Raw genomic sequence first — 14,039 nt, forward strand, 5'->3', positions numbered from 1 at the left:
TCTCATGCACTGTATGCTTGTTCCAGATCTGTGATTCAGAAATATTGAAGCCAGTCAACTTGCACTGTCATAAAATAGGCTATCAACGGCCATCAGCATATTTTTGTATTGACAGGTGTACTTTAAAGAACAACTTCTGTAAAAATGTTTTTGTTTAATTAAAAAATATGAAAGTCATTTTCACACGATTATCCGAGCCAGCCGGCTGTCACAGTGCTCTCTCCTGTCTGTCTCTTCCTCCACTGCAGTGATGATATGTCCCTCAGTGTCCTCACGTCCTATACACTGTGTATAGAACTTGATGACTCAGGGACCTTAGACCGCTGCAGATGAGGGGGAGAGGGACCAATCTAAGAGCCGAAGGATTGGGTGAGTATAACTTGTTTTATTTTTTTGTACACTATGCAAAAATAAGCACTTAAGCCCCCACAGCAAGGTAGCCCCACTGCAAGGGTTAATAAAATTTTTAACCAGAGTTCTTCTTTAAAACACAATACCTATAAAGTAGATCACATACATAAAAGGACCCAATAGTACGTAAGCTATTGCAACAGCTCCCCCTCCTGGTCACATAATACACTGCTATGAATATTACAGACAGCATAATGTTCAGAGCATGAATGAATAATCTTCACTTGACCGGATGAATGGCCTGAGTGCTGTCATTTCTATTGCTTGGATTGGCTTAATTCTTCTTCCTGGAGGAGCCGTTAAATCAGAATAACTGAGGGGTGATGTCAAATCTCTATTAGGAAACAGAGAAATTAATGTCTTCCAGTGTGTCTCTTCATTGATCTGCATATTTATTTACACCTCCGCCGTGAAATAACAATGGCTTCCTTTGTTGTATTGTGTAGAGCACTGTAATTTTTTACTTCTATTGAAGCTGTTAGAATTTTTGACGCAGGCATGCAAAGAATCTAATTTCTTTTTTATATTATTTTAATGCTTGCTAGCCTGCTAAGGAGGACAATACATGGAAGGTGGGGAACAAATACATATGTTAGTCATGTTTAAACGCATTTGTTATAGATTGTATTATTCTTGCAGCTTATTAATGCCTTCGCAAACAACTCGAGTGTAAAATGAAACTCCTGTCTTGTTGCTGTTACAAAGCAATTGTGAATAGTTTAGTTCAGGATTACATTGTAAAACCCAGAATATCCGAAGAACAAGGGAATCATTGGGCGAGGATTTAAATATCATTTCTTTAAGCTGCAGAGCCAACTCCTACACCTAGAACCTCTGGATTAAAACCAGCATAGTATGTAAAGCCTTTATCCGGTATGTGTACAGCTCTTTCCAACATATTTTCTGGAGTGCAGTATATGGAATTCACTGTGTTTATGATGGAAGGTTTAAAAAGAGGCAACAATGCAATACAAGCATTAAAGTAGATTTCTTCTTTTGTAAATCCCTAAATTAAATGGATTTTCTGCAAAAAAAAATGGGGTTACTGCTTTCCCTGATCTGCAATGTCTCCATTAGCTATGCTGACAAAACAAATCCCGCAGCTTCCGACACCTATGGGAGTGTCATACCTGGTTCTCCTCTGTGCGCTGTGGTTTCTTCTTCTGACCACATGGGTGCTGCGCTAAAGTCAAGCCTCTAGGAGATGTACAGCGAGCATCCCTCTCGGGTGCCGGGTACACCCTGGTGGTATCGTGTGGGGCTCTACCCCTCCTGTGGTCGCCGGCATCGCCCCCCCCATATATGTTGGTGGAGGAGGGACAGTTTTTTTGGACATTAAGATTGGGATGTTTTTTTGATGCCCATGGCCTTTTTTACTCTAGGCACTAATTCCCTTTCCTGAGGAAGCCATTACAGGCGAAACGCATAGAGACAAATCCATTTATCAGCACCGCAAGACCTCGGCTCACCTATGTCTACATATGCCCTTTAAGGTTTTGGACTTTATGTATATCTTAGCCTATTTTGCAGTTGCTGATTGATGCTGGACCAGTGGGCCAGTCACAAGTGTATCGTGTCCTGGTTCTGTTTGCTTTTAAATGTTTACGGTTTTACTGAGATGTATTAATAAAATGCTGTAATTTTATCTATATGTTTCTGCGGTAATATTTCCAACAAAGGACAACTCAAAAAAAAAAAAAACAATATCTTTTCTAGTTCATTTTTTCTAATGTTGTGGGAGTGACAAGCCCTTTTACCTGCTTGGTGACCCTCCTGGGCATTTACCCAGGGAACGGTTTGTGAGATATTTATTGAAAATTCAAGTAGGAAAAGAGCTGAAGGCTTTTATTAAAAGAGAGAAACTTAGCCACTGTCACTGCTAACCTCTCCTTATGAAAAAGGTAGTTGCTTGTCTGTCCTCCTCTAGAAGAGAAGGACAACCACAAATAATCACATCAAGCTCTATGAGGAGGGCAACCAAACTCATTAAGGGGTTCGAGGACCTGAACTATAAAACAAGGTTGTTAAAATTAAATATGTTCTCGTTGGAGGTTAGGAGATTAAGGGGGACATGATTTTCTTGTATAAACTATTCAATGGTGACAGCAACATTGTTAACAAACTGTTTACGGTTAGCTCCATAACAAAGACCAGAGGGCACCACCAAAAATTTGGTGGAAAAAAAATGTCAACACACAAGGGGTTCTTTACAGTTAGAGCGGTTAGGGTCTGGAACTCGCTGCCGCAGGAAGTGATTTCAGCTAAGAGTGTGGAATCATTAAGGAAACTCCTGGACGAGTTCCTCGGAGGCCATAACATACAGGGGTACAGGTACTCCTAAGAGCAAAATAACACATGGACTAATACACACGCACACACCTGGTCAAACATAAATGCATACACGCAGTAGGTTGGACTTGATGGACTTATATCTTTATTCAACCTCAAATACTATGTAACTATGAGGTTTAGAAAGGTGTAAGTAGAGTGCTCACAGAAACATTCAGTTAAGAGGCCAAATGTTTGGAAACAACAAAGAAGAAAAGGAAAGTGCACCAGTCCAGGCTGGAGGGGCATATCCTATCTTAAATTAAGAGCACACAGTTTTTGTTTGAGTTAATGCTTTATTCAGTATTTCTAACCAAACCCAACACGTTTCGCAGCATATAAAACCTTCTTTACCGCTTTAATTGATCAAAGAATATTTTCTGACTGTTCAGCACAGGTTGAAAGGTTTGGTCACACTCTAACAGCAGCCTTTAGGCTTATCTAAAACCTGCAAATTGGTTAAAGCCTTCCAGATTTGCATAGAGTAAGGAAGGGTTAGGACCCTGAAAGTGATGGGGAATTTCACATTTCAAGTTGTCTTTGAAACAGGAGATGATGGGAAATACAGGGGATACCTGTTTTCATAACAACTGTGAAAGTGGGGGATTTTCCCTCAGTTTGGAGAGATTTCCTCTTGTCTCAAGCACACTAAATGCAGGGAAATCTCCAAAATGGGACAAAGAGGTGTTCTAAGCTATTTTCACGCTATCCAAAGCTTTAAAAAAAAAGTTTTGGCTTTAGATATTATTTCATACATTGTGTAAGTGTGCTGGAAGATAGATATGAAAAAGACAGGACAGTGTGGTAGTGATTTAAAGCTGCACTCTATGATAAACAAATATTGTCTAAATACAAGAGTGTGTATTCCTACTTGAATATTGCTGTCGTATGTGTATTTCTTCCAGATTTGTGCAGCAATCCAGCATGAAACAACTCCTGCATTTTACCTCTGTGCAGGAACTTACTATAAAAAAAAACTGGTCACTGTTGCTTTCTCTCCTTGTGCCGGGTAACTGGTCTTGTATCCACCCCCTCCTGTAATAAAGACCAGTCACTGCTGCTTTCTCTCCTTGTGCCGGGTGACTGGTCTTGTATCCACCCCCTCCTGTAATAAAGACCAGTCACTGCTGCTTTCTCTCCTTGTGCAGGGTGACTGGTCTTGTATCCACCCCCTCCTGTTGTTATCTGCAGCAGCCTGTACTGCTAGGACCTGCTGGTTCACCCCGTTGCTCTGCTCTCTGCACAGGTTGTATGCAGCCCAGTAATGATGTCACTGCTACTTTTACATTCTAATATCTTGGCAGCTAGTGCACACAGGTTGGATTTAGATCCTTCATGGCTGTTGAGGACAATATTTAAATGAAAGCTTTTGTGCCAGAGGTTTACCTTTAACAGACCTGTTTATGCGCTTGGTAATGGGACACATGTATATGTTGATCGCTTATATATTTCTGTTTTGCCAGATGAAACAGATTTCCTTAGAGAAGTTAAAAAACCCTCCAAAAGGATCTAAAAGAAATAAAACCATCCTGTCCAAAAAGCAGAAGGAGCCACCGCTCCAAGATCTGGATCCAAAGAAGGTATGTGTCAATTGCATATTGTTTATAGTGCCCTGTGGGTCACTAGTCATATTGTTAACACTCAGGTCAGGGGCGTAACTAGAAATCACAGGGCCCCATAGCAAAATTTTGTATGGGGCCCCGTGATTGCTAGTTATGCCACTTGCAGAGCCCCAGCGGAGAGTGACCCTTCAGAGCCCACTATAGAGAGTCTGAGATCTTTTACCTGTCAGCGCCTCTGTGGTCAACAGGTATTTTCTGTACTTGGCAAACAGATATAACAAAACACTTTTAATAATATATTTAACAGCCCAAAATGGAGCAAGCAGGGAAGTTCATTGTTTGGTTTTACTTCCACCTAAACAATAGAATGTAAATATTATTCAGGTTAAAGAGAACCTGTCACCAGCACAGTCTCAGACTCTTATTTTGTCCTTGATATTATCTTATTGCTTTCACTTTATTTAGGTGACTTCTGGCACTTTAGCTTACAAGATTACTGAAATAAAAAGTCTTGCATTGGACACTAGATGGTGACACATGACAAGTTCTAGATTTATGACCCAAGCTGGCACTTTAGCCTACAAGATTACTGAAATAAAAAGTCTTGTATTGGACACTAAATGGTGACACATGACAAGTTCTAGATTTATGACCCAAGCTGGCTATACACAGCTTGACTGACGTTGAATGAGGCAGGTGTAAAATTATCGGCCAGTGACTCCTTACTATCAGACAGATGCCCTCAGTTGTCTATGATCCACAGACACCAACCAGCAGAGAAATGTCTAAGCGTTCCTTTTCCTAAAATAAACCCATTTACGTTTCTAGCTAATCAGGTTTCACCTTTGACGTCATAAAAAAACTAGGCAAGTTCTGAGCTTATTAATGTTTCTTCAGATTTCAAGGATTAGAGCAAAGGCACCTTACAGGTTCAGTCAACCAAAGATTTTTATATTTTAGTTATAAGTGGAGTCTAGTGGGCTGAGTCAGTCCCTGGCCTCTTATATGTCTTGGGAAAGAGCAAACACAACCAACTTGTGGTAGTGTCAGATTCCTGTAACCTAAGGAAAATGTAACATGTAAGGTGTTCCACAGTGCCGCAGTAATTGGTGGTCATGGTAAAAAGTGGGTGTTCCTAAAGGACTTTTTTTTTTTACACACGTTTTTACAAATTCCAGCATCAGCTTCCTTTGTGGCGTTCAGTCACATGACCTCTGGGGGCTGCAAAGGAAGTTGGTGTTGAAAGACTTCCCTCTGCCAGAAACTGTGATGCACATAACTTATTTGTGCTGAACGGAGGGGAAAATGCTTTTACCCCAATACTGTGTCTGTTTATTTAGGGCTTGATTCAGTCCACTATGAATGAGGATTGACTATCCTTTTAATATAGTACTTGAAGGGAATGTCCGTCCACAGGCAGCAACATCTGAATGAGACAGCTTATTATAAATGTGTGCATATAACTGAACAGCTCATCAGAATTTATTTTAATTGTCTCTCTGCAAAGGTATCTGTTATCTACCTGGTGTTCAATGCCAATGGAGAAGTCATTAGCACCAAGGTGAGTAAGGCCACTGAAAGAGTTTTATGCCTTAAAATGTAATTAAACAGATTGAACTGCAGTCAATTATGCGAATTTAGCAGTGCAAAGATGTGCAGGAAGTCTTTTTAGACAGGCAGAATCTCTCTACAAAATAGTTTTTTGAGTTAGGCTAAATTTGTTATTCTCACCTTGTCAAAATTTGTTGAAATGGGCCAGAGCAGCTTCATAATTAGATGGAACTGCCAAAACTGATACTTTTAATGAAAATATCAAAGTTGACCTTTTATGAGCAAGACACTGGTGATTTTTTTTTTAGATGTGGGTGGAGAAGAGAGTTTGCTTCCCAAAAGATAGGGCAGAGTGCCGGAGGTGTGCTCCCGTTGTGGAAAATGGAAGTCCAAGCTGTACACCAATAACCAAAGTTCAGAACACTTCACAATAGGTCATCTTATATATCACCAGCACACTCAGGATCTGTACTCAAAAAGTAAAGATTCCCATGGAACAGTTTGAAAGTTAATTGTACCTTGACGAATACCTTGACGTAAATGTACCTTTTTGTCTAGAATTCCTCATAACAAATGGTGTACTTTCTCATTTGTGAGGGTACCTAGGCCTACTTCCTCCTAAGGCACTGCTTCCTCTGACATCTAACCTCAGGAGATTTGGAGTGAGATTTGGTGAAGTCACTATTGTGCTGCTCACTGTTCTCCTTTCTGGAGGAAGCAAAACCCTGATTCTACCAAGATGGCCAACTCCACCCAGAATGCAGAACAAGGCATGAAGGAAAATTATTAGCTGCAGGGAGACCACCGGCAATACTGGTGACTAATTCTTTGCCCTCTGTCTGCTATTTTTTTAGCACAGCATCTAGAGTTTAGTTCCTCTTTAACCTGATTTGTGATAAAGTCACCAGTAGAAGCAACTTTTTAAAGTTTTGGGGTCCCCTCGGACATCTACTTTAAGTTAAAGTTTATGTTAAAAGTTCCCTTCACTTCCTGTCCCAGGGACACAACAGGGACCAAAGTGAGGAGAATTCCCTTCTTAGACCAGTGGCCCAGCTGGAAGATTTCCGCTTCCCTTTTATTCTTTAGACAACTAAAAAATAAAACATTTCCCATCATTTCTTTCTTGATGGCAATGGTCACCAGTACAAACAGGGAGGGGGGATTTCCTCAATGGGTATATAGACAGCAATATAGACTTGACAGAAGGTCTAACCCTTTCCAAGGCTTTGCCTAAAGATCTTTTTTATTTACATTAGGTATGCTCTTGTGTTCTCCTGTGTGCGACCTTGTAATTATATATATATATATAATCAGTTTCTGTGTTTTTTTTACATGGATCCAGTCTCAATCGTATGCCAATCAACAAAATGTGATGAAGTTTACAAACAGTTTAAAAGGTGAGTAGTGATATACAAAAAAACTTAGAAATAAGTGGCCTGTCATTGCTGAGCTCTTTTTGAAAGTTAAAGGAATGATTGGATAACATTTTAATAAACATCAAATTGAAGTAAAAGTTACTGTCTTACTGTTACAGAATTTGTGATTCGTTTTTATTCCTTATCAGAAGATTGCATATTGTGCTAATTCTGAAATGTTGCAGGCTTATTGTGTCCTAATTTTGTGATTTGTGTTCTCAGGATTCTCATTGAATAGACCTCTCCCATTGTTTAAGAGTCTTCTAACGCAGAGATTTCCTTTCGGTGGTGTACTGGAGCCCAGCTGTTATTACTTCATCCCTACAGACATCAGTGACACCCCTGTATCTAATACTTTGTGCCATGGTTATGAGTCAGGAGACGGAGTAGTCAAGTCAGGTGAGTATGACAGTTTGTGGTATGAGAAAACTAATATTGACAATTGGATACTGGTAAACAGAAAAATTGTAAGCCAACCCCCTTTCAACCCCTCCTTTACCGAGCATGCCTCAGTTTTCATTTGGTGTCCTAGGAGGTTAGTTGCCCAGAGCTGAAGAAAACCTTTTTCACTCGCCTTCTCTGTTTTGTGAAAATATTGCCTCAGTAACTTCAGTCAAGATTCTTCACTGACACTGTTGCTTGAGCTGGTCTTTATAGCAGCTATGCTAATTGGCGTTTCGTTAGCCTATCTTTGAAGGCTGTAACCCTTTGGACTGAACAGGTGGGGCTAGCCTGGAATGTGACCTTTGGACACTGGGCTTTGCACTGTGGCACTTTCCAGACCAGAGTGTACTGTGTTAATTACTTGTGGAGCGCTTTCCAGGTCTGGAGCCCTAGCACAGCCCAGGTGTGACCCTGTCGCTAACACTCACCTTGTGAGTAAGGCCATTCACGCTGAAGTGCCGGTAACTGTTTGCAATGTTGTGCACTTTTCAAACTTTCCACCACCTCTGGTTTACCGCTATAGTGGGTTAAGGCTGAGGGACAAAGTGATGACATGCTGCAAAGACCTTTCCACTACAGTTGCTTTACTTATTCCTCTATGTGGACTGGAAACACTATGGAGAGTGCTGGAAGTGTGTTTGAACTATGACCTTTTGAAAGGGAATTTGTAGGCCGGTGGTCTATTTCCTTCATAGATACACCAGTGACTCATCAATAACAGGAAGACCACTAGGCTGGTTGAGGGGTCCTTACATTCCATTTTGAGTTGACTGGTCTGGCCTTCTGCCCTCTCCTGGTAGTAACCTTAATCTGCCAAACCATGTCAAAATGGGTAGATTCACTCCAGAGAGATTCCTCCACTGCTGGGATAGGCCCCTGTTTTATAGAGCATGTGAAGCAATTGTCTGGAGTCTTATGCTTTATTTGAGATGGCTTGTTGCAAGCATATAAACGTATGCCTGGCTTGGGACTAATGTCCATACAAATGCGGAAGACACTCTCGCTACGTAGTTGGGGCACTAATGATACATCCAATGAGTATCGAACTGAATTTACCTCTGAAGAAAGTTGTCTCTTCAGACCTGCTCTTAACACCCTCATCAGCAACACCACAGGTGGCTGAAGTATGCTCCTGTCTCAACTCCGGAAGCCTGCGTAGTAGATGGTATCCCAACTTTTTCCTTCATCTACTTTAGCAACATCAGCTGACCCCAATGATAAGCCTTCAGCATGAAGATGTACCCCTACTTCTACAAGTTGGGTCACTGTTTTTACATCAGTGGGTCCTTGGGTATTTTTCCTCCCTGGTATTAGGGTGTTTTAGCCCATAGGCTAAACCTCTTGTGTCTGGCATCTCTTTCAGCCACCCCTCACCATTTACTATTTTTGTGTGCTACTGCACACAGCAGTGTATCTTCCCAGGTCTTCCTGGCTTCCCCACACCCTGTGACTTCATGTTCCTGTTCACTTGGGAATTTGACTTTGGGATCCCACATGGACTTACACTCTCTTTGTCAGGAGAACTCTTTATTCTCGGATACAGCATTCCCCTTCTCCAGAGGACAGGATCAATTCCTTCTGCACCCTTCCCCATAAAGGACCTGACCCCTCAGTGTCCTTCGGAGGCACCTGCTGCTTCTCGAAGCACTGGACCTTACTGTATGTCCCCCCCAAGTGCCTTTTCCTGGCATCCCCATTATGGAACATTCAAAGAACCCTCTCTGAAGAGGATCAGCATTTAGACCCTGGCTTCTGAAGAGCCTAACAATTACAAGCTTTGATAAGGCCTCACCGGTATCTACTATTGGTAACTATTGGTCTCCAACAGGTGAGGCTCTTCAGCTCAAACCAATGTTAAAAAAGTCTACACCATGTGGGTCATTAGACCCTTTCTTTTCTGTCAAGAAAATTCTCCCTCCCTTTCCTGTAAGAGTTTGAAGGGTGTTGAGATCATTCCCTCCCTCCTGACAAGTCTCTCATTGCCTCTCAGTCTTTTTCAGCATCCCTCATTATTCCTGGGGGCCTGGACTCAAGGCAAAACATCCAGATGGTCTCTATGGTCCAAAAAGTCCCTGATGTGACAGATCTGTCTAACTGATGGTTCCTGCTTTGTCAGGGGATTCCAATGTGAGTTGGCTTAATGACCTAGACTTCATTGGACATCGCTTAGGTGTTGCAGGAAAGTTTGGGAACTCTCCTTGTGACAGGACAACCAGCCTGGTCACGGCGATGGATGATGCTAAGTGTGCTACACTCATCTGCTGTTCCTTTCTGACTTCCTTAGAGACACTGAATTATTATTTGGCTCTTGTCAATTGCTATTCTCCACCCTGAAGGAAGAGTTTTGTGCATCAAGGATGGTATGGCAGGAAGAAACTATCGTTGGAAGGCTCTGTCCTCTTCTGGATTGTTAATAGGGAGAACATGCTGGCATCCTGCTGCAAGTACCCTCTGTTGGGGATAAAATACAAGTAAAAGTCATTGTAGGACCTGATTTTCTGGAGATAGGTCCTCCTTTTGTGGCTGATCTGCAGCCTCTTGAGGTAATTCCTCTAGATCCCTTCATCTTTCCCTTCCTCATGACTTGTTTCCTGACAAGTCATGAGGACATGAGGACTTGTATATGTCCCAGTATTCTTTTCTTTCGACCAAATCACGTTGTTCTGTTTTTTTCTTATTAGTTTTTTATGCATTCCACCAATTCTGGTGGGTTTTTGGTATTACAGCTTTTTGCTGGTACAGGCTCAGTGTTCCTTCAGGCAAAGTCATTCTCCTTGGTGGATCTCTCCTGTCTTGGTCTTGAGCATCAGGTTGATCCTTTGTGGCCTTTCCTTGGCAGCAACCCCTGTCTTGCAGGGGACTCCTCCCCATCTGGCTCAGATTTGGGCATTGGTACTTCAAGCAGTCCTAGGTTGCAGACAGCTCCTAGTCCCTTCATGCATCTGTCAGTAGCTGTTGCACCCCACTCAGTTGCACTACTTTTAAAGTCCTGACTGTTTCTGAATCCCTATATTCCTCAATGGATGAGAGAGAGAATAAAATCTCTTTCTTGGACTCCATTGAGGGACACAGGTCCCGGCCCTCTGTGTTTTTGCTTGGCCCTGGCACTGCCTTTTCACAAAATTGAGGCATACTGGGTAATGGAAGGGTTGTATGGCTGCTGGCTTTCCATTTTTTCGGTTTGTCATTGTTCTACACCTCCTGTAGGTGGCTATATAACCTGACTAATTCCTTTGTCCCTCAATTAACTCCTACAAAAACATTTTATAGTAAGTAAAAAAAAAATATTTTTATGACATTGCACTTTTTTTTTTATAGTGAAAGCCCCACTTTCGTCTGTGCACAGTGAAGGAAAATTTTCCAGGTAAGAGGAACATGCAATACATTTCTTTCTTGATGCATTTCTAAGAACATGGAACACGCATACTGGCTTTCCTGATGAAAATAAAAAAAAAAAAAAATGAATAAAAATTAAAATAAAAAAAATTTTCCTGATGAAAATATAAAAAAAAAAAAAATGAATAATAATTAATATAAAAATAATTTTGATTGGCTTGTCTAGTTCTGGAAGCATCTGGGCTCGAGAATCGCCCCTGGAAAGGGATACCGGGAACACTGTGTTGGCAGGAGCAGCTGTAAGGCATGGTCTATCTTCCCCATCTGTGAGAAATAGTGGATCTGCACCACCTCTGGTACCCAATGATATGGAAGTCCTGAGCAATTTGTATGGATCTGGTAAGGAAACTGTCAAAACACAGAACCTTCTTAAAGCTGAACTCCAGGCAGATGTTAAAGACACAAATAATGCAGCCCAGTAATCATAATACATCTTTACATTTATTTTTTTATTTGGAAGTAGCTGAATTTGACTTGGTATCTGTCTCTTGCAATTTCCTCCTTTTTCACGTTGCACATTAAAAAGCTTCATATATCCTGGACATCCGTTTAGCCATGAGACGTTCAGTTAAATGAAGCTATGGGCAAAATATATATATTTCATATATGATGCAGTCCATCACTAGCATTACCACAGCAGCAAATGTCAGCCCCCCTCTATAACACATTCCTGTTAACCTGTCCAGCAGATCTGTTATTTTACCATTTCCTTTAACAGGGTGACAATGTTGTTTGTCTAGCAGTGAATCTTACAACAGTGTTGTCACCCTCTGGACAGAGTAGTCTTAAATAGAGTAAGTAAGTGACAAACAAATTAAAGCCCAGGTCTAGCTAAAACATTTTTCAGCAGTTACAGCAGGTTTTTTTATGTAGAAAAGGTTAAAAACCTTGTGAATAAAAACTGACCAGCAGTATTATGACCCCTGTGACTGCTACTTTTACAGGTCAGAACACCACATACGGCTACCAGAACACAATGGTGGGAATTTATAAAAACCAGAGCAGTTTTCTTTTGGTAATCAATCAGCCTCTTTGTTCAGTTTGCTCAGTGAATCCTTCGAAATGAAATAGAGAAGCTGATTGGTTGCCATGGACAACTACTGCAGATTCTGTCTTCTCCAGTCTATGAATTCCCTCAATATTTTGACCGATAGTGTCAATTCTAAGAACTTTTGACCGCCATATGTAACAGGATTTATATATCCAGTTTCTTTGCATTTTCTTTTTAGGCCCCATTCACACACAGCGTGTTGTCCTGTACAGTGGATTCCGCCACTGGTCCTGTACAGTGTAAGGGCCGTTTTTTATGAGGCCGGAACTATGAAAGGAAGCTTGTAGGCAGCTCATTTAACTCTATTTAGACGCAAGAGCTGTGCACCCTCGCCCTTACAAACGTCTTCCTGCAGTTCTGAGTTTTGATAGCCTCACACACTGCGTATGCCCTCAGACGCAGACATAATAGATCCATATTCAAACACCATCTGCGTATGTGTCAGGACTCTAAACTGTGGGAAGGAGCATGTGAGGGTGCACAGCTCCTGCGTCTCCATGGAGTTATATGACTTGCCTGCGCGTTTCTTCCTGCAGCTTCCAGTGCATCAACAACTTCTTGCTGTATGGAGCAATACACCTCACGTGAATGAGGCATTCACATTGCCGCTAATCTAATTGTCTCAGTAACAGCTCAAGGGAATCATGTGCGGCGGAGGCGGAAGGACACATCTTCAGTACCTTTGGACAGAGGAGACTGTGCCGGGGGCCACAGAAGCAAGGAAGGGACTGCGAGTATGAGACATGTGAAAGGAGAAATCTCTCTCCCAGCTGTCACGAATTCTACAGAAGTCCAGCTCTGCGGAACAGATGAAGAAAATGTTCTGCATCCCTCCACTGCCGCAAAGATTTGGTAATTTCTTTCTTTGAACTATTTTATAAAAAAATAATTCACAATTCAAACTGAATCACATCATACTTATACAAATGGATACAATTCTAGTACCCTGGACTGAAAAAGTGTGAAGCAAAGCTGCTTTTTAAAGAGAATGTCTAATGTATTATAAGTGGAATTTCCCCCCATTGGAGCCGGTGTAATAGCCGTACATGGCATTGCAGTCTGGTATTCTGTATATAGAATAATGATCAATGAGAAGCAATTCTTGCAACGGGGGGGAGGGGGCGGTTCCCCCAAAGGTAAGAACAGGGAGCAGAGGGGACCAACTTCATGTCCAGTACAAGATAACAAGGGATAGAGCAGTCTCCAGCAGCTGTCCATCTACTAGCTTGAAAAAGAGAGGAGGGGGAGAAGGGGAGTGATTTGCCTTGCTGTGCATGTGTGTATGTAGAGACACAGACAACTTACTAGCACACACAAGGGTTATAACTCCTGTCAGCTTTTAGCCATCTGTGTCCCAATGGGGAGATTTCCCTTTACATTCTGCCCAGTAGCCACAAACAAAAGTGAGAGGAAATCCCTCCAAAGAGAAGGAAATGCCTGGTGGTCAGCAGGGTTGCCAGAACTAGTGTCCCCATTGGAAGATTCCCCCTCTAATCCTGTTCTGGTGACAAACCAAAATGTGGGAATTTCTTTCGCTTTCATTTTCAGTGATAACAGTCACCAGGATAAAAAAAGGTGTACCCCCAAACAAGGACACAGACAGCAATATAAAATTGACAGCATGCACAGCTCAGTGTACATTCTCGGCACACCTCGGTGCCGGAATAAGTAAACTCCCATGCACTTGTGTAGGAGTTTTATAATTGCAGCCTGGCCAATCAAGATGGCCAAAGAACCAAGAAGAAGTCTGGGTGAAGATACCGGCACTGGCAAGGGAGCGAGGGGAGGTTAGTTAAGTTCCACTTTAACTACCTCCCGGCCAGCTGCTGTGTATACACGGCCGGCCGGGAGCTTCTTGGATGTAACTGGGCGCGTATACAC

The 14,039-nt window shown here is 41.9% G+C and overlaps 1 protein-coding gene and 2 long non-coding RNA genes across 3 annotated transcripts in view; all 3 read left to right on the plus strand.

The window, feature by feature from the left end:
• AGBL3 (ATP/GTP binding protein like 3) overlaps positions 1-5,674 on the plus strand; it is a 78,041-nt gene extending 72,367 nt beyond the window's left edge. The window contains exons 15-17 of the mRNA XM_018567882.1: positions 957-983; positions 4,203-4,319; positions 5,642-5,674. Coding sequence (XP_018423384.1) covers positions 957-983; positions 4,203-4,319; positions 5,642-5,674 — 177 coding nt within the window. The remainder of the gene's footprint in view (positions 1-956; positions 984-4,202; positions 4,320-5,641) is intronic.
• Positions 5,675-5,812: 138 nt separating this feature from the next.
• On the plus strand, positions 5,813-7,660 carry LOC108796418. The gene is made up of 3 exons (XR_001941799.1): positions 5,813-5,862; positions 7,195-7,249; positions 7,490-7,660. It is a non-coding gene; the product is annotated as an uncharacterized LOC108796418 (long non-coding RNA).
• Positions 7,661-11,037: 3,377 nt separating this feature from the next.
• Positions 11,038-12,981, plus strand: LOC108796417. Its single transcript, XR_001941798.1, has 3 exons — positions 11,038-11,075; positions 11,274-11,446; positions 12,785-12,981. It is a non-coding gene; the product is annotated as an uncharacterized LOC108796417 (long non-coding RNA).
• Positions 12,982-14,039: the final 1,058 nt, after the last annotated feature.

This window comes from Nanorana parkeri, unplaced genomic scaffold (genome assembly GCF_000935625.1).
Source record: "Nanorana parkeri isolate BGI_ZX_2015 unplaced genomic scaffold, ASM93562v1 scaffold1111, whole genome shotgun sequence".
Classification (NCBI taxonomy): domain Eukaryota; kingdom Metazoa; phylum Chordata; class Amphibia; order Anura; family Dicroglossidae; genus Nanorana; species Nanorana parkeri.